The sequence below is a fragment of the Octodon degus genome, unplaced genomic scaffold (assembly GCF_000260255.1).
Source record: "Octodon degus isolate 3935 unplaced genomic scaffold, OctDeg1.0 scaffold00099, whole genome shotgun sequence".
Classification (NCBI taxonomy): domain Eukaryota; kingdom Metazoa; phylum Chordata; class Mammalia; order Rodentia; family Octodontidae; genus Octodon; species Octodon degus.
In genome coordinates this window covers 10,718,695-10,743,839 of record NW_004524675.1, presented here as the reverse complement: position 1 = coordinate 10,743,839, position 25,145 = coordinate 10,718,695, and the positions used below count along the sequence as shown (strand labels likewise).

At 43.8% G+C, this 25,145-nt stretch overlaps 1 protein-coding gene across 1 annotated transcript in view; it reads left to right on the top strand.

Moving 5' to 3' along the window:
- Window positions 1-25,145, top strand: part of LOC101579597 (S-methyl-5'-thioadenosine phosphorylase) — a 44,308-nt gene that overhangs the window by 13,075 nt on the left and 6,088 nt on the right. Inside the window, exons 7-8 of the mRNA XM_023723517.1 lie at window positions 20,353-20,455; window positions 24,964-25,137. Of these exons, the coding sequence (XP_023579285.1) occupies window positions 20,353-20,455; window positions 24,964-25,137 (277 nt within the window). The remainder of the gene's footprint in view (window positions 1-20,352; window positions 20,456-24,963; window positions 25,138-25,145) is intronic.

The following is a 25,145-nucleotide window of genomic DNA, read 5'->3' as shown; positions in this document are numbered from 1 at the left end:
TTTTTCTCTAATTTTGGTCTGCAAACTTAGGTTGTTAACCATCCAGAAGACAAGCTTATTGTTATTACCATACAACTTAGGCTGTTAAGCTGAACCTCACTATCTGTCTGAATATCAAACATTTTAGGCATAACATGGAACAGGTATTTTTCATCAAGTATTGATATGTTGAACTTTAAGTCCCTACAGAATATGAAAAAACATTTGAAAAATTAAAATATATTTTTAAAATAGGCATAACACACATCTTCTGAGGAGTATCTATCTGTCAGAGCCTTTGCCCATTTTTTAATCAAGTCATTTTCTTGTTCTTGAGGACTTGGTATTACATACTACAGTGCCCTTATATCCTTTGGGACTGGCCCCTTCTAAGACAGATGGCTTGCAGATACTTTTCCTCCGGTCTGTATGTTGTCTTTTCATAGTGTGGGATTTTTAAACATGTACACAATTTTTCTAAGTGCATAAATTAATATTTTTTAGTACTCTATTAGGTATCGTGGCAGTATTTTCCTTTTTCCTTTAGTCTCATGAAAAAACACTTTTGAAGGACATAAATAAGATCTACAAATGCATTTAGTAAGCCTCGTAGTCAGGTGGCCTCCGACCTCGTTTCCTGTTGGTCCCAGAGCATCTTCATACAGTCTGGACTTCCTGGTTGCTCTGGCAAGTGCTGTTTAGTGTCTTCCTCTGTCCTCTGTGTTTGCTGTAAACTGGAAGCATTCTTGACTGTTTCCTGATGAAATCACTAAGTTGAGTTATCTGAAAATGCCCGTCAGGGGCCAGGGAGATAGCTGAGCAGCATAAGCGCCTGCCCGGCAAGTGCAAGGTCCTGAGTTGAGTACCTGAACCACAAAGAAAAAAAAGAAAATGTCCATTGTTTGTGTCACACATAGTTGAATATCAGCAGTTTCAAGTAGTTCGACCTAGTAAATAATGGAGATGGTCTAAACTCAGTGTGTGCCGCTCACCCCCTGCTTTTTTCCTTATCGTTTATTTGTTGCTGACACTAGATTATTGTCTGTCTTGCCTTCCGGGACATGTCATGTGAGGGCAAAGACCCTGTCTGTCACATTTACAGTCTCTTCAGCACCTGAAAGAGTACAAATGCACAGCTGCTCAGAAGTTTTGGGATGTTTGAAGGGAGGATGTATCGGTTAGAGTTCTCTAGAGGAGCAGTCCGCAAGAAAAACAAAAAGGGCTTTCCAGTAGTCTCACAGGATTTGAGGTGGGAAAGGCCACGGTGGCTCTGAGCCAGAGAGCCAGAGGACCCGCTAGCTGCTTCGTCGGGAGTCCAGAAGGATCATCAGCACCACCCTGAGATGGAAGCCTTGGAGCTCCGTGGAGAAGCTGGCGTGAGTCCACGTTAAGGGTTGAAAGAAACTGCAGGGAGATGTCCACAGGCCGTGGCTGTGGCAAAAGTCATACCTACTCCAGAAGAGAGGAGCTTTTCAAGTGCAGGAACTCTCCTTCCCCACTTCCATTCTGGCAGCCTTTTGGACGGTGCCACTCACAGACAGGGTGGGTCTTCGCCTCTCGGCCCGCAGGCCTCAGCCAGTCATCCTGCAGTCACTGCAGACACGCCCAGAGGTATGCCCTGCTGCTCTGCTAAGTAGTCAGGTGGCAGTCACAACTAATGGTCACAGAGCTCCAGGCCAGGTATGTGTTTAGGCAACATCCTAATCAAAATCTCTAAGCCCTTGCAAATGTAAGTGTTTGGAACTAATGACTCAGAATGTTTATGATAATTGTTTAAAATTGTATTATAGGTGCAGAAACTAGTAAGAGAGCAAGTGTTACCACTTGTCCAGATCAGTTTCAGTTTCCCTCGGCACTCGGTCCTGTAAGCTTAAGGTCTACTGAGGGGGTGGGTGTGTGTCTCTGAGTCTGTCTGTCTTTCATTTTCCCTCGGCACTCAGTCCTGTAAGCTTAAGGTCTACTGAGGGTGTGGGTGTGTGTCTCTGAGTCTGTCTGTCTTTCATTTTCCCTCGGCACTCAGTCCTGTAAGCTTAAGGTCTACTGAGGGCGTGGGTGTGTGTGTCTGAGTCTGTCTGTCTTCATTGTTTGGTCTTTTGGTTTGGGCACTTTGGGGGGAGGTGGAGGGGTCTTGTTTATTTGTGTATTTATTTTGGGTTTTGTTTTTGTTGCTGTTTTTGTTTTGAAATAGTGTCTCACTATGTTGCCCAGGCTAGCTTGAAACTCTATGTAACTCAAGGTGACCTTCAACTTGAAATCCTCCTGCCTCAGCCTTCTGATTGCTAGAATTACAGACATGCACCATCACACCTGCCTCTGGTATATATTTTTGTTTTATGGGCCTTGTGGATGACCTGCCTTATTAGTGCTTCCAGCTTTGGTGCAGTCTAGTGTCTTAGCTGCTCGGTAACTGAATGCTGTTGAGAGTGAGCAAGTTGTCGGGAGGGGTCCAATAGTTGATTGCAGGAAAGGTTTTGTATTGATTGTATATTATAGTGATTTGTTGATTTTCATATACAGTATATATTAAAAATCTCAGTAAAAGGGCCACCGAGATAGCTTAGGCAAGCACAGAGATAGGGTTTCAATCCCCAGCACTACAGGCCATGCCAGCCACTGGGTCCTGGCATGGTGGCGCTCACCTGTAATCCCAGCACTGGGGAGGGTGAAAACAGGAGGATCACTACAAGTCTGAGCTGTGTAGTAAGACCTTGTACCAAAAACATTAAAAAATAATAATAATCTCAGTATGTTGGGTTAGCTAAGACTTCAAAGCTAATTTTACTTGTTTTTCTTTTACTTTTTTTAATGTGGACAATGAGAATTCCACAGTATTTATTTCACATCGTCCTGCTGTTGTCCAGCCTCTTGTGAATGATGGTGCCCTGGTTGAGTGTGTTTGTGTCGAGTCACATACCTGATCCCTCGCTGTGTGCACTGTCACCAAGTGGATATTACAAGCTGGAGGTTGTGCTGTCTTCAGCCCGAGGCTCCCAGACTCATGCCCACAGCCCCACCTTGACCGGCAGAGCTGTGATTCTCTGCACTGCCACCCAGGGCTTGTGGGTCTGCAGGGTGGGGGCACAGGAGCATTTGATCAGGGGTTCTCATCCAGGTTCTGTTTACTTTAGGCAGATCATTCATCTACCCAGACATTGGTCCCTCCCTCAACGTGAAGGGTTGGACTGTGCCGTCTCAGGATTCTGTTCCCTGTACTGCCCAGGAGCTGATCTGGAAACTCTCAGAGCAGCTTATTGCCATAACTGGCAGCCCCCTTGTCTCAGAAAATCCACTCCATCCTAAAGCATCTTAAAAGGATGTGAGATTATTTTAATCTAAACAGTCGTTGTAATTACTCTTAAGTTTGTAACAGAAGAAAGCATTAGAATGGAGTAGTAAGACTTGATTTTATAAGTGGTATAATGAAAGCCCACCACCTTCTCTTCTCGGTGCCCAGCCCGGGAGGAGCTTGGCCATGCATACTTGGAGGTCATTAGGATTTAAAAGACAGGTGGCTCTGATGCTGAAGGCTTTTGAGAAACATTAGATTTGTACTCTAATGATGACATGTACTCAGAGAGTGGTCTGACAGGGCAGGAACTCCTTGTGAGAAAGCAGAGTCATTCTTGTCTGGAAATCTGTCGTGCTCCATTCTCGCCTGAAGTGAGCTGTGGGCATGAGCAGAGGACACCAAGAGCCCGCAGAGCATACCCAGTGGAGGCGCCGTGGGCCACGTGTGGGTACCCATAGTCGGTCCTTGAGTCTCTCTCAGACATGGATGGAATGCTGTAGGTATCCAAAAGGAAAAATAACCGTCTTTCATTTGTGATGAGCACAGCAATGGAAGCAGAGTGTCTCTGTCTTTACTTAAATACCAAAAAAACAATATTTTTGTTTTCCGTTTTTGTTGTGCATTGACAGATTTCCTGAGACTCTACCTGCCCTATGCTCTGGGCTCCGTGTGAAGCTTTCTTCAGAAATAAAAAATTAAAATTATCTGCTGATGTTTGTCCGCGATAGGTTTTGTCAGTGTCTTGTCTTAGACTCTGGGATGGATGATCCATTCCTTGCAGAAAGTTCCTTTTGTCAGAGCCACAAAGAGAGAAGAGGGATGTGAGTGGGACTTGTTCTACCTCTTGGTGGTCATGGAGTAGTACATTTGAACTGAAGAAGGAACTGGACCTTTCATCTGTCCTAAGAGAAACATAAGACGTTAGCATCAAGGTTTAATCTGGTGGCTTCTCTCCTAGGTACAGACCCTTGTATGTGCAGGGTCTGCCTGGCTCTCACTGTGTCACTGTGGGGCGACATGTAGTGTGGAGGAGGAGTCAAAGCAGCCCTGCACCCCCAGCTTCTGGCTTTGCCCTGAGAAGAGAGCAGTGTGCAGTGCCCTGGCTGGGACTAGTTCCTCCTCCCTGGGGCTCTAACTGTGCTTTCCTCCGCATCTTCTCCCCTTCCAGCTCTGCCACTTGCTGTCCACACAGCCTCCAGAGTTTCTTGCTGATTCATTCCACAGTGACTTCCGCCCCAGGTGTTAACTGTAGCGGCTACAAAGGGTTTTAAAGAGACAGTGTCTTCTTCGCTCCTTTCAGCCCAGCAGGCTCAGTGATGGACCTTTCCTGAAGCCCAAGGCTTATATCATTCCTCCTCTCTGCCTTGACAACAGCCCTCTGTAAGCCTGATCACATTCTAGGACAAGACTTAGACCTAGAGGTGTGGCTACATTATGGGGGCCTTTGCTTTATTGTTTATCGACCTTGCAGCTAAATGCCACCCACAAGCATCCTGCTCTACAGCTTGGCTTTAGCAGAACAGTAAGTGCCACACGGGAATGTGTCCTGCCGAGACTTGGGCAGTAGAGCGAAGCCAGGCTTTCCCTGCCAGCTGCCTTCATCGAGGTGTGAGCCATGTTGTCTCTTCCGTGTCCTTGTGGCACATGGCCCTCCGCCTTCCTCCCAGCTATTGGTAGATACTGCTACAGATTCTCTGTCTTTGTAGACTTGGCCCCGTGGCCTGTTTTCACAGTGCTGTCGCTGCTGTGAAGGGACATGGTCGAGCACTTCAAGCAGGTTCCATATGTGACCTGTCTCCTTTGTGCATTGATCTTATTACAGAAACTCAGTTCACTGTGTGTATTATGCAAGTCTAAAAGCAAACAACTTCATCTGGAAATCTACTTACGTTATATTAAGGTTGAAAAGTAAAAAGTATCAGTCTAGTAGAAAACGCTACCGTCACTTTCAAAAATAGCTCAAGGTGAAGTTTGCCAACATACCAATAAAGGAAGAAGATGAGATTTCTTACTTTTCAATAGTTGCCTTTATCAGGACTGCTTTGCAGGGTTTTTTTCTCTTTACAATGAGAAAAATACAAGCAAAAATAAAGATAAATCCGCATGTGGTTGCCAGTGCCGTATGTGGCTAACATGCTGACCTGCTCTGCCTGCTTAAGTTCTGCTTAAAGAATGCGGGGGCAGAAGAAGTGCCGCCACCGGGGCAGTGAGGACATTGGAATTCTTTCCTCACTCTGCTCCCAGATACCCTCCTGTCCTAAATGAAGGCATTGGATTGACTCCTTGGGATTCTGGAGTCCTCTCTCTGAAGGCTATTTTCTGCCCCTTACTCTCCTCTAAAGAATTAGAAGAGGCTTGGGCGCACTTCTGTGAGGCCTCTGACTCATCAGGAAAGTCCCAGGGGCAGACACAGTGCCGAAGGGTCAATTATGTCTGTTTATTTTTCCAACCCCTCCTCCAAGACCCAGCCCTGCCTTGGGTTTCCCCAGTGATGTCATTATCTAAAACAGTGGCCCCAGGTGGGAGAGCGCTCTGATGTCTCTTTCCTCCCAGGCACAGGTCCTTTCTGATGATTCGTCTTAGGGGTGTAGGGTAAAGAATGACAGGAGGTGACTTCGCTCTTTCTTCCATTTATGTCGTAGGCTGCTGTTAACCCTTACAGTCCTCACAGCTTTCTGCCTGTCTTCTCTTTCAGTTGAAAATGCCGCCATCAGCTTCATAGAGAAGATAGTGCTGCTGGGCACGTGCTCACCATTCTCCCTCGCATTCCCCTTCCCCAGTGTCTGGCATCCCCATTCTCATCTTGCTCAGTTATTCTTGGAGTAAGATCAGCTCCCTCCCTATGTGCGGTAGACTCTTGGCTCTTCTCTGGAACCTCCTTCTCCTATCTCACTGTGGAACTATAGGTCCTGGGAAGCTTTGAGTTCCTGCTGGGTGCAACAATCAGTTAATCCTACTTACTGCATGCAGCCTACTTACAGTTGAAGGAACTTGGGCCTAGATGTTGCTAGGGAATGGGCCATGTGGGATTTGAACTCAATGTTTGTCTTCAGAGCCTGTTCCCTGAGCAGTCCCTCATCTGTGTGCTTCCAGCCCTGCTCTTCCTGTGAGATCCACACTGGCTTCTCAGTTGAGGATGAGTTCCTCGCCCTCAGGTATCTCAGGTTTTGTAACTCAGGATTGGTCTTGGTCCTCCCATCTTCTCCCCCAAGCCTGAGTTCTGCATTTGGAATGCTGGTAACTGTGGAGACGCAGTCCCCCCTCCGTGGTCTTTCTTGGGCGCCTCGGTCACTGTTGTATCCAGTCAGTTTCTGGGTCATGCCAGCTGGTTTCCCGTGCATACTAGAGCCCACTTCTCTTTCCTGTCTTTGCAGCCTTCCTCTATGTCAGTTCCTACCCAGTGTCCTTGCTGTCAGCTTCACTATCCTCACACATGGTTTCCATGCTTCTCCCTGAAAGTGTAACGTAGAGGCGGGCACAGAGCACTGGGAACCACCCATCCCTGCCCTCTGGGATCTGATCCCCACAGCTCTGGTGGAGCAGGGGTCAGCTCCATCCCACCGGAGCCTGAAGAATTAATAGTATTGCTGAGGGTTAAATGATTCCCTCATGGGCTGTTTGTGCAGATCTCACCCCTTCTTACAGTCTGATGGAATTTCTTCCTAGTTTCTTTTATCCTTATTGTTGAAGATCTTTGACAAGTGCTTTAAAATTTCTTAGCACCCTTATAGCATGGCTTAAAACCCCAAAATGCTGCTTGTTTCCTTCCAAGCCAAGAAATATTAATGTTAATTATCTGATCACACCTGGTCTTCTGTGCATGACATCAGGTTTATCTCTGACAGGGCTGGGGAGATAGCTCAGCAGCGTAAGTGCCTGCCTGGCAAGCCCAGCCAAGGTCCTGAGTTCAATCCCCAGTACCTAAATAACTGCATTTCTGATAATTCCAAAGTGAAAGAAAATAGTTCTTAGCCAGTGTCAGTTGCTTTTAGATCTTATAAATAAAAACTTACATGACTATTGTGGTTGAAAATAGCTGGGACCCATTTTAAAAAGTAATCTAACCCATCTGTAAAGTTTAAAATGTCCACGCCTTTCCAGATAGCCTTCCCCTTGTGCAATTTACAGTTTTAAAAATAAAAGCACCAAATTCATGCTTTCTTTTCTTTTTTCTTTTCTTTTTTTCTTTTTTTGATGGTACCAGGGATCAAACTCAGGAGCTCAGTGCTTTCCAGGCAAACACTTACTCCACTGAGCTATCTCCCTTTCCCCATTGCTTCCTTGTAGATATCAGATGTGTACATATTTTTCCCCAGCAGAGCAGCCTAGGACAATAGTTAAACAACCGTAGGATTTGACAAAGCTCTGTATATTGAGCAGAACCAGGGGCCAAGATGCCCACAAAGCTGCTCAGTAATGTCAGGAAATGCTTTGTGGCCCTTGGGATGCTGCTGACCCTGCTCATTATCACAGCTGCCCCTGTGGACCTTGGGACCCCCATTTTACAGCTCAGAAAACAGGCCCTAAAATATCATCACCCATGTCAGAGTTAGGATTTTTTTTCTTGCATTTCCACTGAGCTTACTTTTTAGCATTTTCTCCTGATAGCCTATAGATAATACGGAGGTAAAACTCTGGAACCTCTTTAATGTGTCATCATTGCGGTATGTGTCATCATTGTTGGCTGGTGCCACTCACACACAGGGTGGGTTTTCTGACTTCAGTAAATCCACCCATTGTCCTAACCCGGAATTGGGCTGATCTAATTATTGGACTGGTCCAGGCATAGCACATAGCACCCAGCATTGCATACCTATGGTTTAGTCACTGTCAAAAGCCTCACCTGTGAGCACAGCAGGCTTTGGTGGACATAAAGCTACCAACCAGACTATTTTCCCAACCCACTTTTGAATTATAGGGTTGTAGTTGCCTCTGCTGAAAAACAGGAGTTTTTTTCTAAAAATTTGTTCAGAAATGCATATTTCCCAAAAAGAAAAAAGATGAATGACTAGAAGATGGCTGTCTTCTGACTAACTCCAACGTCTTGATTTAGGAAACAGTGTTCTGGTTAGTGTTTCTCAGAGCTTTTTTTCCTACTTTGTTCCTGAAAGTGCCCAGCGTTCTTTCATTGGCTGTCTTGAACGTGTCTTGCTTACCAATATACAACATAATTAGGCATCTTTCACCCTTGCATGGGCAGTACTAATTTGTGCATCAACCTCTCTTAACGTATCAGTGCTTGGCATTCTCAAGCAAATTTGGGGGGCACCCTTGACTTAAAGCCCATGTAAGTGTCACACTCTAAGATTGGCAGAAGAGGCAGATAGCAGATTTTTCACGTATGGTAGTATTAGTGCCAAGCACTTTCGTTGTGTTGTCACATTTAGTTCTCATGTGGGCTGTGAGGTGAGTGGCCTTTTTTCCATTTTAAAGATGAGAAAGCTAGTATACCTGAGATGAGAAAGATTGCAGTGATGTTCCCTGAGACACACGGCTGATGAATGATAAAGCCAGTCTGATCAGTCTACCCTTGGAGTCTGTTTGGCGGTGAGACCCCATCTAATGTGGAGGTAAAAATCTCCCCTTGCTAGAAGGGTTTACTAGTTGAAGCAGGGATAGGGCAGAGTTTCAGTAGAAGTGCTTCACAACCATAGAAACCATAAGTGGGTTAACTTGATCTCCAGCTGTAGGAGCACATGTGTCAGCTCCTTGTTGATGCTGTGGCAGACTGTCGCAAACTTAGTGGCTTGAGCAGCACACAATTTATTATCTTACACTTATATTACTTAGAAATATAACATGGGAAAAAGCTTTTGACAAAGTTGAACACTCATTCATGATAAAAACATTACAGAAAATGGTAACAGATGGTCTTTACCTCTCCTGATAAAAGCTGTCTACGACAGACCCACAGCCAACACTACACTTAATGGACAAAAATTGAAAGCCTTCACTTTAAAATCAGGAACAAGACAAGGGTGCCCACAGTCCTGACTCCTGTTCGATATAGTTCTGAAAACAATAGCCAGAACAATTAGAAAAGAAAAAGAAATAAAAAGAATAATGATTTGGAAAGCAAGACGTGAAATTACTATTTGCAGATGATATGATATGACACATAGAAAACCCCAAAACTCTAAGAGACTTGTAGATGTAATAACTAAATTCAGTAGCATCTGAGGATACAAAGTCAACACTCAAAAATCAGTAACATTTCTATACACAAATAACACAGAGAAATGATGGAAACCATGTCTTTCACAGTAACACCCAAAAGAATGAAATACTTAGGAATCAATCTCAAGAAGAAAGTAAAAGGTACATACAACGAGGGTCTGGAATATAGCTCAGTGGCATAAGCACCTGCCTGGGAAGCACAGGGTCCTAAGTTCAATCCCTGATACCATAAAAAGAAAAAAAGATACATACAGCAAAAATTATAGTACTCTGAAAAAAGAGAAGAAGATGATTTCAGAAAATAGAAAGATATTCCTTGCTCCTGGATAAGAAGAAGCAACATTGTGAAAGTGGTCAGACTCCCAAAATTGTTATACAGATTGAGTGCAATCCCAATTAAAATACCATTAAATACCTCACAGATCTAGAAAAAACATTCCTAAAATTCACCTGGAACCAGAAGAGACCTAGAATAGCATCCTGCATAATAAAGAAAAGGCAGGAGGCATCACAATCCCTCACTTAAAATTATACTATAGAGCTACTGTGATAAAATCAGCATGGTACTGGCATAAAAACACCTGAGGATCAGTGAAACAGATTAGCAGATGTACACACTACTACAAGCACACTCAGCCACCTTATCTTTGTCAAGTGGGCCAAATATGTTCCTATGCTGGAAATACTGGCTTTACACATGCCAAATAAAATAGATCCATGCCTATCACCTTGCACAAAGCAGTAGTCAAAATGGATCAGAGATTTAAATATTAAAACTGAATCTTCTGGAAGAGAAAATAGGTAGAAACCTTAAGGACATAGTGGTAGGTAAAGAGTTCATGAACAAAAACACTGCACAGAAAATATAAGAATCAAAACAATTTTGATAGCATCTTTTTGAAAAGTTTCTGCACATCAAAGGAAATCACCAACAGAGTAAAAAGACAGCCCAAGGGGCTGGGGAGATGGTTCAGTAGAAAAAGCGCTTCCCTGGTAAGTGCAAGGGCCTGAGTTCAATCTCCTGTTCCACCAAAAACAAAAAAAAGAAAGAAAAAAACCCATGAGGTGGAAGATAATTATAGCTATCAGATAGAGGACTCCTATCTAGAACATTTAAGAATTTTAAAAAACCAGGCCTCCAAAATTCAAAGAGCCAATCCAAGAATGGGCATCTGAGATGAATATGCACTTCACAAATGAAGAGATACAGATGGCAAATAAATATATGGAAAAATGTTCAACATCTTTGGTCATTCAGGAGATGCAAATTAAAACAATGCTGAGATACCATCTTAGGCCAGAAGGAATGGCTATCATCAAGAAGTCAGCCAGTAACATGCTGGAGAGGCTGTGTGGAAAAAGAAGCCCTCTCCACTGTCGGTGTGAGTGCAGGCTGGTATAACCATTGTGGAAGTTAGTATGGAGATTACTCAAAAAGCTTGGAGTGGAGGACCTATTCAAGCCAGCTACATATTTTTTTCAAAACATCTGAGATCATCATACCACAGCAATATATATGCACCGTTTATAGCAGCACAGTTTGTCATAGCTAAATCTTGGAAACAACTCAAATGCCCATCAACTGAAGCATGGTTAAAGAAGAGGCGGTGTTATTGCACGATAGATTATTATTCAGCTATTTAAAGAAAGATAAATTTGTGAAATAAATCAGATCCACATGTGCAAACATTGTATTATCTTGCTAAGAGAATGAAAATCTAAAAGGTAAAACATACTGTGAAAGAGAAACAGATTGTTGTTCGGTGGGAAGGAAAGACTGGGATGAGGAAAAGTACAAATGAAAGAAGGAGAAAAAATGTATTTAGGTATATAGGCACAATAGTTTGGATAATTGTCACTTTCTGCTGGTCTTTTGAAAGGAGCAGTTAATGCTTTAAAAAAAATTTGTTTTACTTTTTTTGTTACTCTTGAATTTCTTACATCTTTGTTACTGTTTTGTTTTTTCTTTAACCATTTATATCTGAACAACTAATTTGAAGATAGCATCATGTAACACAGCAACTCCTGTTGAATTCCTATTACTTTGTTTAGTGAAATCTTGTATCACAATAATAAAGAATTACAAGGAGGGCCTCACTGAGCTAAAAAGAAAACAAAAAATATTGGCAAGGTCCCATTTCTTTCTGGAGGATCAGCTTAGACTCTGTTTCTTTGCCCTTTCTCCTCCCCCACGCTCCCTGGCTTCTAGCTGCCATCTGTCCTCAGAGACAGCAGTGGCAGTGTGGGATTCTTCTCCCGACCCTCCTCTCTGGAATCACTCTTCTGCCGCTTGTAAGGAACATTATGGTGACATCACTGCCGTGTGGTTAATTCACAACAATCCGTTCTGAGGTGGGCTTCTTATTTGCTACCTTCTTTCCCTTTGCTGTGTAAAATAAACAATCACAGGTTCTAGAGATGAGCATGTGGAAGATGTGACTGCCAGTCATGTCATGTCACCTTGCTGAGAAGAATCAAGACAGTCCCTGCACTCCTCAGGACCCTCACCATGGACTTGCATGTAGGAGGTAACCAGGCTCAAATCTTAAGCCTATATAAGGTGGAGTACACAGAGTGACCCGTGAGGTACTCCGCGCTTCCAAAGAACTTCACGAGTTTCATGATTCTTAGGAGCTTTTGGGAACAAGTATAGGAATCAATTTTAGCAGTATAGGATAATGATATAAAGAATATAATGGTAAGGAATATAAGCCTGGGTCAAGGTGAGTTTCTTGAGTCCATTAAGCAGAGATTTTTTTTCTTTAATGATGGCAGTTCATGGAGTTTAAAAAGGTGCTAATAGTTTATTTGTTGGCGGACTAAAATGTGGCCCCAAAGGAGTGCAGCTGTCAGTGAGCTGGAGATTACTAATTTTTTTTTACCTTACTATTGATAAATTTCAATGGTTTAGGAAAGTGGGAGTGCTGGAGTGGATTTTCTAAGTAAAGCCTACTCCTCCACATTGAGTCCAAAAAAACATTCCCTTTGTTAATACCTTAAGAAACAGACTAATGGGGGGTGAGAGGCAACATCCTTGAAGATCTGCGTCATTGCTTTCCTCTGTGTGCCAGACCTTATGATAGGAACATAGTCATTCAATTAGGAAACTTAAATGAGGTGGGTAAAACTGGATCCTGAAATGGCAGGGGTAAAGTGGCAGCACTCAGCTGCCAAAGGCAGAGTGGACATACTTCACATTATACCAGAAGCAAAGCAGTGATTGAAATGGTCTGACTCATGTAGACCTGTGGTGTTCCCAAAAGTGAATTAGATAGCCTACCAAATTTTTACTGAGTTTATATAACCAGAGAAATTTCAGGGGAAATGAACAAAAATCTGTCTCAAACCACAGGTTCAGGGAACCATGCCCCTTAACCCATTTCTAAACCTGAGCTCATTTACAGATCCAGAATCTCTTGCATAACAGGGAGGCCAGATCTCCTTGAAAAATCCTGATGCTTTGTCAAGAAGTTACACTGTTGGTGTTTCTCCCATTCTTGCCACAGAGTCATATTGCTTTTACCAGGTAACCATACACTGGGGAAATAGAAATGGCCAAAGATTTTGGTACTGAACTAATGCTGAGTCAAGAGACCCAAAACATCACTGTAGTCCTCCAGTGAGGAGAGGGCCAGTGGAAGTCAAGATGATCAGTGGACTTAACAGCGAACATCCAGTGGGTCCCTGAATCCACCTGTAGTTATTTCTCCAGTTCCAGAATCCATAATTAGAATGGAAATATTTAGTACTTTTCAGAATCGCCCACATTGGTTCCCTAACCTAGAGCAGTGAACCTATCAGGGCTATAAAAGCCATATAGAAGCCATTGGAACTGGCTCTTCCTGGGAAAACAGTAAGTCAGAGATCGGGATTTCAGGGATTAATGTCATGCCCCCGTCACAGACTGAAAAGGTGCAAGAGTGATGGTTCCCACCATATCCCCATTTAATGCAGGTATTTGCAAAGGACAGACAAATGGATTTTGGTGAAGGATGGTAGATAGCATAAATGTAATCACATGATGGCTCCAATTATGGCAGCACTATCAGGATATTTGCCTTGCTTGAGTAGACACAGCTTCTCATTCCTGATATGCAGCTATGAATTTGGCAAATGCATTTTTTCCCTACTTATCCACAAGGCCCAACAGAAGCAATTTGTTTTCAGCTGGTGGCCAATGATACATCTCACTGTCCTGCCTTAGGTATATCAGCTCACCAGCCTTGAGTTGCAAGTTGGTTTCAGGGATGTTTATCACCTTTTGTTCCCACAAGGTGTCATGCTAGTCCATTACCTTGATGACTTTCTTAGTTAATTTCTTACCACTGAGACACTGTAACCTTAAGGAAAAGAGGTGTTTTCCGGCTTGCATTTTCAGCCCATAGTGGGCAGGCTCCAAGGCTGTAGCAGCATCGCAGAAGGGGTCGTACGTGTTACGGCAGTCAGGAGGCAGGGAGGTGGGCTCTTCCAGGTCACACTGTCCAGGTGACCCACCTCCCAACAGCAGGTCAGCTCTAGTGTAGGTGTGAACAAGCTTCTTTCCCAAAAGCCCTGTTCTGAACATGAGGTGTAGGAGGTCACCCCAGACCTGAGACATATTGTCACCATGCTGGGGGGACCAAATGAATGAGCAAGAGGTTGTAAATTACTCTGGGCTTGTTGATAAAGCATTTGCATATCAGACAATGGGAAAGGAATCCAGCTGAAATTCAGGGACCCTCTAACTCTGAAGTTTCTAGGAATCTAAAATTGTGGAGCACAGACATATTCCTCCTAAGGGAAAGGATCCGTTGTTGCATTTGGCCTTTCCTACAACCAAGATAGAAGCACAGTTGTTAGTGAAATTATTTGGTTTTAGAGGTGACATTCTTCACTTGGGTGTACTACTCTGGCCCCATTACTGAGTGACTCAGAAAGGTGCTAGTTTTGAGTGGGGCTCAAAACAAGGGAAGCTTCTTCAACAGAGGCAGGCAACTTAGAAACCACTGGGTCTCTTGGGCTACATAGCATTGAGTAGATTCAGTACCCCAAAGAGGGGTATTGTTTGGAGCCTCTGGTAAGCCTCTAGGAGCATCAAAGTAGAGGTCAGTATGGTTTTGGAGAAAGGCTATATCATCAAGTGTGTACAGCTACTCTCCCTTTGAGGATGAGCTCCTCGTCTGCTATTGTGCCTTAGTGGAACCTGAAAGCTTGAACATGAGACACCTGGTTAGGGTGTGGCGTGAGCTGCTCTTCCTGAATTGGGTTAGTCCCCAAGATGAACTGAACAGTCCTAAAGGCAGATGTGCACAGCAGCAGTCCATCATCACGTGGAAGTGGTTGAGCCCAAGCGAGTCCTGGAAGCACGTGTCAGTTCCATGAAGAGGTGGTGCCAGGTACTCCTGCTATTCTGCCTTCTGTACCCTAGCCTAGAGTGCACATTCAGTTGGCAGAGGAAGAGATTATAGGACCTGAGTTACAGGGTTGTGCAAGTTACACAGGCACCCCCCAGAAGTGCCAAGCTGTAGCACTACAGCCACTTTCCCAGTCAGCCCTGCAGGACAGTGGTGAAGGGTGACCTTGAGAGCAGGGGGATCTTCGGGTACATCTGCTCATGCTTTTTATTTTTGGAAGAAAATGTGGCCAAATGCATGTCTATGTATAGATTTTGGGGCTGTTGTCAGTGGCCTGCTGGATAGTCAGTGACTTGGAAATTTGTGACAAAGACAAAAGAAGTATCTTACAGATAAGCCTCTGTATGGGCAAAGCATTTGAAGATATCTGTCCTGGGTAAATGCTCACTGGAAGGACTTTAATGATAAATTGATAGGCTGATGCATTCTGTGGATAGCATTAACCATTTTCTTCAGTCACCTCTGTATTGTCTAATAGGTGCAGGAACGAAGTGGCTGTGGTGTTAGGGATGGAGCTCCGTACCGGAGCTGAGCAGTATGGACTTGCACACACCAAGGCCGACATGGCTACAGCCTGTGCTCAGTGTTCGATCTGCCAGGAGCAAAAGACCAGCACTTCATCCTCAGTATGGCATCTTTCTTTGGGTTGTATTTTTGTTGTTGTTTTTTTGTTTTTGTTTGTGCTGGAAATTGAACTCAGGACCTTGCCCTTGCCAGGCAGCAGCTGTGCTGCTGAGCTATCTTCCTGGCCCCATTCTCTGGGTTTATAAGCCTAAAACCTGGCAGCAAGTCCGCTGTATGGCAACACTTTCATCATGGAAAGGGCAGCAGTTTGTGCAGGAAGATACACTTACTATGCATATACATTTGCTTTCCATGTCCGTAATCACTGATGAGTTCACTAGCTGTGCTATTAGGAGGCAGAACCTGATTATGTCCCTGGAGTAGTCACCGGAAGGGGTCTTGTCCCTGGCTAGGTCTTTCTTTCTCTCTGTCTCTGCTTTCTTGCCGCCATAAAGTGGGTAGCATCTTTCCACGAGGCCCTTCTATCAAGGCTTCTACATTGGAACCTGCTGACCGTGGAATGAACCCATTGAACCTGTGAGCCAAAATAAACCTCTTCTCGAGTTGTGGTTATTTGAAATTTTTTTTTTGTAACTGGAAGGTTTTTGTTTTATTTCTTAATGTATTTAGTGCAGAGTCTCACTCTGAGTCTACACAGCTCAGACTCAGTGATCCTCCTATTTTCAGCCCCCCCCAGCGCTGGGATTACAGGTGTGTGTCACCATGCCCAGACTTGGTCTCCAGGTTAGCACACCTAGGGGCGGGGCCAGAGTGACGTGTGGTGTGTGGTGCCGGGGATGGATCCCTGGTCCCTGCGCTTGCCTAAGCGGGCACTTAGTCCACTGAGCTATCTCCCTGGCCCTAAGTTGTAGTTATTGGATATTTGTTTCAGCTACAAGAAAGTGACTGATACAGAAAGTTGGTACTGGCAGTGCGCCTCTTACTATGATTGTGCCTGTTCATATGATTAAGAAGCCTTTGGTACTGTTTTGTGAGAGGAATTTGGAAAGGTTTGGAAATGCTGGGTAGAGACACCTTAGAATGCTATAAGCAAGGATTAATGAGACATTGTGGCTGGCCTAGAATTCTAGTAAGAATACAGACAGTAAAGTCGAACCTCAGGAGGTTTCAGGTACAAATGAGTGCTCTTAGAAACTGGACTACATTTCCTATGTGTTACACTTTGGCTGAAAATCTTTCTAGTTTGCCCATGTCCTGAGACAGTGCAAGAGACTGAAAGTAAGGTTGGTATGCCAATTAATTTGCTGGAGAACGTCTCAAGGCTAATGTACAGCCTGTGACATGAGTACTGCTGGCTGCTTTTAGGCAGATTGACAATGAGAGTCACAAACAAGACAAAGCCAGAGATATAAAAAGTTTCCAGTTTTGCCAGAAAGGAATTGACTGCAAGTCAGTGCAGATGAGGAGATGATTTCTCAAAAAAATTATCATTAAAATAAACCAAATAGTTTGTGATGGGCAAATACCTGTCACACGTTCAAGGGTGCAGACCTATAAACCTTCCATTACACCTGCCCAGAAAGATCCCCTGGGAAATTGGCTCCCTGCTTCATTGCACTGTGCTCAGCCATCCAGGCACTCAGATGCCTCTCTCTGTGCTCGGGAACCCGGCCACTGCTTGGGCTGGTGGCAGACCCAGTGGTGCCATCTGTGTGGGGCTTGCTCACTTTAAGGCATGCATAATGCAGAAGTTGTGGGTGTAAAGGTTTCTACCCAGATTTCAAAGCGTGGCCTGGGAGGCCAGCACTGTGCCTCTGAGGGCAGTGCATGCAGCTGAAAACGCAGTATAGACCTCAGGAATTCAGAGATCCCAGGAAGAGTTACCTGCTCAGGAAAGTCACAAGCAGTGAGCAGTCAGTCCAAAGAGATCGTGTGAATGGCAACAAGCACGGTTGTGGAGTAGGGCTGCCCAAGCCCTTCAGAGCTCACATCTTGCTGTAGGCTAGCTGAAGTGCTGGACATGGAGGTATAGGATTTAATATTTGCTCTGCTGACTTTTATTCTTTCTATGTGTCTTTGACACAGAGTCTCCCTATGTAGTTCAGGCTGGCCTTGAGTTCACTTGCAGCCCAGTCTTAAACTCACAATGATCCTCCTGCCTTGGCCTCCCAAGCACAGGCATTACAGCTCTGATTTTCATTCTTGAGTTCAAGCTTGCACTTTCTTTCTATTTTTCCATTTGGGCATGAGAATGTGTACCCTGTGCCATTGTATGTTGGTGGTTTAACTTTCTTTTTGATTTTTACAGGGACTTCTGGAGTCTCGTTGCACTTTTCTGCAGTGCTGGAACTGTTAAGACACTGGCACCTCTTAGAGACAAGCTAAATGCAGTTTACATAATGAGATGGATAATAGTCTTTTGGGGACCAGGGACAAAATGTTACAGTTTAGATCTAAAGTGTTTCCCCAAAACCTAATGTGTTTCAAAGGTGATTGGACTGTAGCCGCTCTGTACTCATCAGAGGATGCATCTGTTGATGAGTCCAGTAGCTGAATGTGCTGTTAGGAGGTGGGGCTGGCTGGCTGTGTCACCAGCAGAGACCTGCTGAGCTGTGCTCCCGTCCCCTCCTGCTCCCTCTTCTCTGCTTCCTAGCCACCACGAGGTAGGCAGCTTCTCTGTACCCTGGAGTTTGTGCCTTTGAGCTTTCCCATCATAGACTAAAGCTACTAACTCCGTGAGCCAAAATAAACCTCTTTAATTTGTGTGTTTGGTTTTTTTGGGTTTTTTTTTTTTTTTTCCTGACAGCAAAAGGTGACTGATACAGAGTTCAATATATGGTTCTTGGGCCAGGGAGATAATTCAGTAGAATAAACACCTGCCTGGCAAGCTCAGGGTCCTGAGTTCAATCCCTGGTATACCCAGGATTCACAGGTCTAAGAACTAAGGGTAGAAATAGAAATGATACCACTCAGCATTACTCCTAGTGCTCCCTAGCAAACCTCTGTTCTTGTAACCTGAAGCTCTTTTAGCCTACAAGTCACTAACCAGAGGAGGGAAGCCTTCTGCCAGGAAGCACAGTAATTCCACTCAACTGGAAGCCACGGTGTTCCTTTGGGCATTACAGACCTTCAGATCAGAGCAATAAGCGTGTTATTCATGCCTTATAGATGAAAAATTTGAGAAGACTAGTAGTTTGCCCAAATGCACTCAAGATAAGATTCAAATCTGAACAAAATTACACTTCTTTTGTTTTTCCTTGCGTCACTCAGAAAACTGCATGAGGTTGAACTGTAATGGGAAATGTAGCAGAGCTGTTTGGCTGGCAGCTGGAAACGCGCCTGCAGGCTTAGCTGACAGCGCCTGCTCATGAACGTGTCTGGCTGGCTGTTCTAGCTTCTGACCAAATGCCTTGGTTTCTCTGATCAAGTCTCCCAGAAGAAGACCGATACTTTTTCTTTCAGAATTTCTTTTCAGGGTGTTGTCTACTCTATACTCAGCTTGGCTAGAAGTGCATTGTTCTTGGTCATAATTTCATTCATCATTAACAGTGTCTTATTTTTCTGTTGCCCCTTAAGGGCTTTAAATTTCAATCAGGAAACAGTGCGCTAGATGTATTGACACTTAATGACGTGAAGCTTCACAGATGGCTAGACTGTGACGATGGATGTCTTATCTGCCCTTCCCTTCCAGAACCCTGACAGAGTGGCCCTGAAACAGTACAGACACTGATTGTGAAGCCCTCACTTCTTTCTGTTTAGGCTTGCGTACTCTGAACGCTCAGCCTGGCGCTGACTCCCACTTTGTCTCTAGCCCGCATCTTGCTGCTGGTCTGGGTTATCTGGACTTTTTGGTTCACAAACCTCCTAACTGGAAAAATCAAAAAGTTAAGCAGTTGTCTAACAGCCACATACCTGGACATTGGCCAGCCTGCTGGAGGAAACCTCTGCTGACGCAAGCTGGGGCGAATTAATCTTTTCTGTACCCCATCTAGTTTTCCTTGGGGGTTAATTTGGCCTTTTCCTTGAGACAAATGTGACAAGAGTTGGGAGAAGCAGGAGCAGCTTCTTGTTCTTCCAGAGCACTGATACCTCATCTCCAGGTGAGGTAGCTTTGGTGCCTGAAAGTGACAGGTTAATTTTGGTTAACAGGTGTATCAGCTGCGTAAGAGGACCCATAAAATGACGTGATACTGTCCCTCACGCTGTCAGCCTGAGAAGACATCAGATTATGTATCTTCTCTTGTTGGTTTTTCTTTGTCCCATCCTTCCCTACCCCTTGCATCTGTGGGGCAGTTAGAGACTTTCCTTAATTACTCTTGAGTTCTAACTTACAGAAACATATAGCCATAAAAAGTACTTTGTTCTGGGAACTTCTGATGAGAAATTTCTGGCACTGGGTTAATTTTAGCTGCTTTTTTTTCCAATTCAAAAATGTTTGCCCAAAGGCTTGAACATGAGAATTAATTTCAACTGATAGAGGAACAAGCCATGTGACAGGCAGATTCTCTAATGGGACAGAACACATCGCTGCTTTCCTTGGTGGGTCAGTAGCCTGGAAATGTTTGCAACCATGAGGAAACTGAGGAAGCAAGATAAAATTTTGGAAACTGGTAAATCTGAGCAGTAGATAAGTGGTGTTTACGCTGTGACCTATAGCTGTGATGATCAGATCTTCATATTGACTTCTCAAGTGCTATCTGGCCTCCTGGAAGTCATGGTCAGGTCGCACCCACCATCCCAAGTGCTCACACTTCAGTTTCTGTTGCATAACACGCTGCCACCAGCCTCCATCCAGAAGAGCCGGATACCATGTGAAGCTGCTTTATTAACAATTGCCTTGATCTTATTCAGAGCTATTAATTCTGGAGTGAAGACCAAGATGCTAACCTAGATATAGTTGGTTCACCTGCCTTGGAAGATAGATATGTAGCTGGGATTTTTTTTTTTTTTTCTTTTTAAGTAAAAGTCTTTCACTTTATTTTTCTGTAGGACCACCAAGAGGCCTCAGACCTTCTATGATGGAAGTCATTCCTGTGCCAGAGGAGTGTGCCACATTCCAGTGGCAGAGCCATTTTGTCCCAAAACAAGAGAGGTTTGTGGTCTTTCTGAAAGGTACTCCAGATCATACGGGCTTGGCAGGACACTGCAGTTAGGTCACTCGGCAGAGCAAGCAGTCTTCCACCCCAGGTTTACTTCCTCATGCATAGTTTTATGAACAGTTGTTTCCCTTAGCCAATAATGCTTCAAAGTTGCAACCTACCTTTTTTTAGTAAGTTTTGATTTTGCTGTGAGAGTCCCTTTCAAATACTTTGGTGTTGGGTAGCATATTAGTGAAGAGTGGATGTTCTGGAGCCAGATTACTTGTGATTGATGCTGTTCTCTGCAGCTTCATAACTGGGTATAAATGAGCAAATCAGTTAGCATCTCTGCACTTCACCTACCTCACTGGTAAAACAAAAGTAATGGTAGCATTCACCTCCTAGGCCTATGCCAGGAATCACACCTGTCAGTCACAGAACATAGAATGTCTGGTAACTGTCTTCATGAAGTAAATTATTATTGATAATCTAAATGTCAGATTGGTGTCTTTTGCTTTGAGCTGAGTACGTCCACTGCCACCCAGCATTTTCACCAGCATTGTATCAGAACTGCAGTGGCAGCTGCACAAGGGCCAGTAATGACACCAAATAAACCCAGGCATCTTGGCCTGAACTCCTGGGGGAGTAAATAGCATCTACCACAACCCAAAGGTCAATTGCTTGGTCCATGTGTGCTGCTTTGAAAGTCAAGTACAACCCAAAAGATTAAAAGTATTGTCAGAATCTAAACTTCCTAGTAAACTCTTCTAAGTTACCTTATAAGAATATTAGTCATTCAGGAAATTTAATATCCACATATGGGAAGTAAACAATTTCTTTCAGCTTTCATGTCCTACGTAATGCTGAGGAACCAGTTCTGTAATAGCTTATAACAAAGACACCGACTTTTACTCTGGTATCAAAGAAATAGACTCCAAAGTTGGGGTGGGGGAGGTAAACATTTCAGATGTGTCACTGCACATTGCTTGTCTGTGATGTCTAAAGTACATTTTTTTTTACCTGTTTTCCAAAAGTACAGATGATGCTAAGCACGGTAGTGCGCACCTGTAATCCCAGCACCTGGGAGGCTAAGGCTCTTCATGAGTTCAGTGCTAGGCTGAACTCTGTAGGGAGACCCTATCGCAAAAGGCCAGTGGGAAAAGAAAGAACAGGTGATGAGTGAAGTTTGCATCTGTGTATATAGTGTGTTTCCGGATAGTTACCCACAGAAGTTACAAGAATGATGCTAGTTTTGTGTTTTAAACACAGATCTATCCAAGACAAAATGAAGTGGGAATAAATTTTTTTTGTATATTTTATATGCAGCAGCTTGGGAAGAAACAGTCTAAAGAAAAAATGTAGGGCCAGCCAAATAGCTCAGTGGATTAAAGTGCCTGCAAGCAGGCTCAGGGGCTGGGGGTTTGTTCCCCGGGCCTGCTGTGCTGGCCCTGTCCCTGGGGCACACTGAGATGGCAATTGAGACTGGGCGTGGTGGCGCACGCCTGTAATCCCAGCTCTTGGGAGGCTATAAACAGGCACATCACTATGAGTCCAATCTAATAGTGAGACCCTAAACACCCTATAGACCCTTCCCAAAAATATAAGAAAAAAAGAAAGAAAAAATGTTAGTATGAAATCTTAAGGTCTGGTAGTACACAAAAAGTAATGACTTAAAGAGCTAGGACTAGATGTGAGTAGGAACTACGGCTAGCAATCTGTATAGAACGCATGTCACTGTGACACTGGGATGGTAGTTTCTAGTAATATAATTTAGCCTCTCTTGAAAGTAATTCACCCTGGGTATGCCCTACTTGCTGCCAAAACTGGGCATGGTGGCGCACCCTTGTAATTTTTAGAATTTTTTTTTTTAAATAATGAATTATCCAAGCCAGAAACCCCCACGTAAAGACTGAGAGAATGCTGGAGAAGGCAGTTGAAGAAAATGGAAAATTACACCTTAAGTGTGTTGCTTTTTTCTTATATATTCTAGTAGAGATTTTAATGTAAAAAGTGGATGATTCCAACACCTAGCAATTATCTCTTTCAACACCAATGTAATCTTTTGTGTATTCATTCATAAAGGATTGTCATAATGTCATTGTCAGGTGCCAAGCAGTTACACAGACTTTCTACCACAGCCTACCATTTGTCTTAAAATCTGTATATATTATAAGATGAATATATGAATATTTATATCGAAATAAAGTATTTATAGAAAGCTGAACAAACAGTTATGGCAGTGGTTTACCTTGGAGAGGGTTTCTAGTACAGGGTAAAAGAAGTATTTCAAAATAGCCTCCTTTTGTACTAGTTGCATATTTTAAGAGTGGTGTCACTTTCAGTCATTTTAAGAGATAGACTGATTTTTCATGCATTATAATTAGCTTGGTGATCTAATGCTGTATTGCTTGGCCCCTTGTGAGGGTTGTGGCAGTTTCAGTAGTTCCGTTATGATTACATAAAACAAGAAAATGAACTCATCTTACCATTAGAGTGGGCATTTGACCCTTTAGTTTGTTTTATCTGTTCTTCTGGGAGTACAAGGGGGTTGGCTTTCTTGGCAAGCCCCCAGAGGCCGTCGATGTGACAGGTCCATATCCGTAAACCTCCGCTGTTCCTCCACACAAGGCCGGTGCCACGGCCCGTAGCGGAGTAGAAGACATCCGGCCACACAGCGGGGGTGCTCGCTGCACGTGGCTGTACCGTGCAGGTTAGCCAAGACACACATGCTTCAGAGACCCTGCATGAAATCTTAGACAAAGCAGAGAGGGGGAGGAGATGGGGATAGAGGCTTTGACATTATGACCTGTGCCCTTTAGAGAAAGTTTTGATTGAACATTAGCCTATTTTCAGCATTTAGGAGATAAACATGACATCACATTAAGTATCCAGTCATTGTCTACTGCTTGCTGTAGTTCTGAATTTGGCATTGACAAGGCCCTTATTAAAATTGTTTTTCCTCAGTGGCCAGGGTTTGATCCCTGGCCTGCTATGCTGGCCCTGCCCCTGGGGCCCACTGAGATGGTGATTGAGACTGGGCGTGGTGGTGGGCGCCCTTAATCCCAGCTCTTTGGGAGGCTGAACACAGGCAGATCACTAGGAGTCCAATCTACGTAGTGAGACCCTGTAGACCCTTACTAAAAAATAATAATAAAAATGTCTTTCCCATTGCCATGGCATAGTCTCAGTTATTTGTAAGGAAATCAGTTCATTTGCTTATATAATTAACACACTCAGGTACCGTTTGGCCTGGATTAGAGCCTTGTTTTGACTTTTGAGTCATTCCATTCTGTATGTCTCCTATTCTAGGGACCTTTGCCAAATGTGTGTAGGCAGTACTAGTATTAGTAATCGCTAGAGGACCAGTTTAGCATTTATATAGTATTTGCAATGTTCCCAGCACAGTTCTGTCCTACTCTACACCTTAGCTCATTTCATCCTCATCATATTTATGATATCTTTGAGATATACAATATTATTCCTGTTTATAGATGAGAAAACCCCCTTCCCCACAGTACTGGAGATGGAACCCAAGGCCTGTCTGTGCACTGAGTTACATCTCCAGCCCTTTTATTTCTTATTTTGAGACAAGATTTCTGTAAGTCAATAAGGTAGCCTTGGGCCTGGGGAGGTAGTTGAGTAGAATAAGCACTTGTCTGGCAAGCCCAGGGTCCTGAGTTCAATCCCCAGTACCGTAAAAAAATAAATAATAATAATAAGTTAGCCATGCTGAGCTTGAGCTTGAAATCTTGCCTCAGTTTTGCAGAGAGCTGGCGTTACAGGGATGCACCAGTATACTCAGCTAAGACATAGTTTTGTTTCCTTTTTTAATTAAAAGAAAATGATAAAGCATGGATTACTAAAAGCTAATAACCCCCAAATTGACTTACACTATTAATTAAAACATTGTGAAATGATCACACTTAATGTTTCTTAAAAGCCTATGCATGGCCTCACTGCCAAAGCAGTATCAGGGTAAGATTCTCCTGGACCAAAAAAAAAATTAGCGCAGTCCCCATTCTCATTTCACTGTGTAGCTTTGGAGCAGCAACAGGGAAAAGCAAAAACCATTTCCCACCACGAAAAAGTCTGTGTAAGTCTGCAGATTTAGTATAAAAGCTGTGAACTTAACTTCTCAGTAGCTTGGGATATAGATATATGCGTATCTCAGCACAGCCCTGAGATGCGCATAACAAGAGGCACCTTAGCTTAGCCTGAGAGATCAAGAGCTGAGGTAAAATTTTGAATTCACAGGCAAGCTTAAATTAAAGGAATTAAGCATAATGGATCACATCGAGAAAGGTCCGTTCTTGCCCTTGGAGCTGTGACTGTGTGTATAAAGGCTGAGGAAGCAGTCTTGTTTAATGAGCCAGGGTCTAGGAAACATTGTGGTCTTGTGGGCCTCTGAGGAGGCTATACTGAAAAATCTACTTGAAATTATTAACTTATTAAGTACCCAGGAAGATAAGCCTTACCTTGTACATGTCTGTATGAGTTGAGTTTGTGCTTCTCCCCCTTCCAGGTCCTCATAGAGACCTCTAAGAAGCTAGGACTGCGATGCCACTCAAAGGGGACAGTGATCACAATCGAGGGACCGCGCTTTAGCTCCAGGGCAGAAAGCCTCATGTTCCGCACCTGGGGAGCAGATGTTATCAACATGACCACAGTTCCAGAGGTGGTTCTTGCTAAAGAGGCTGGAATTTG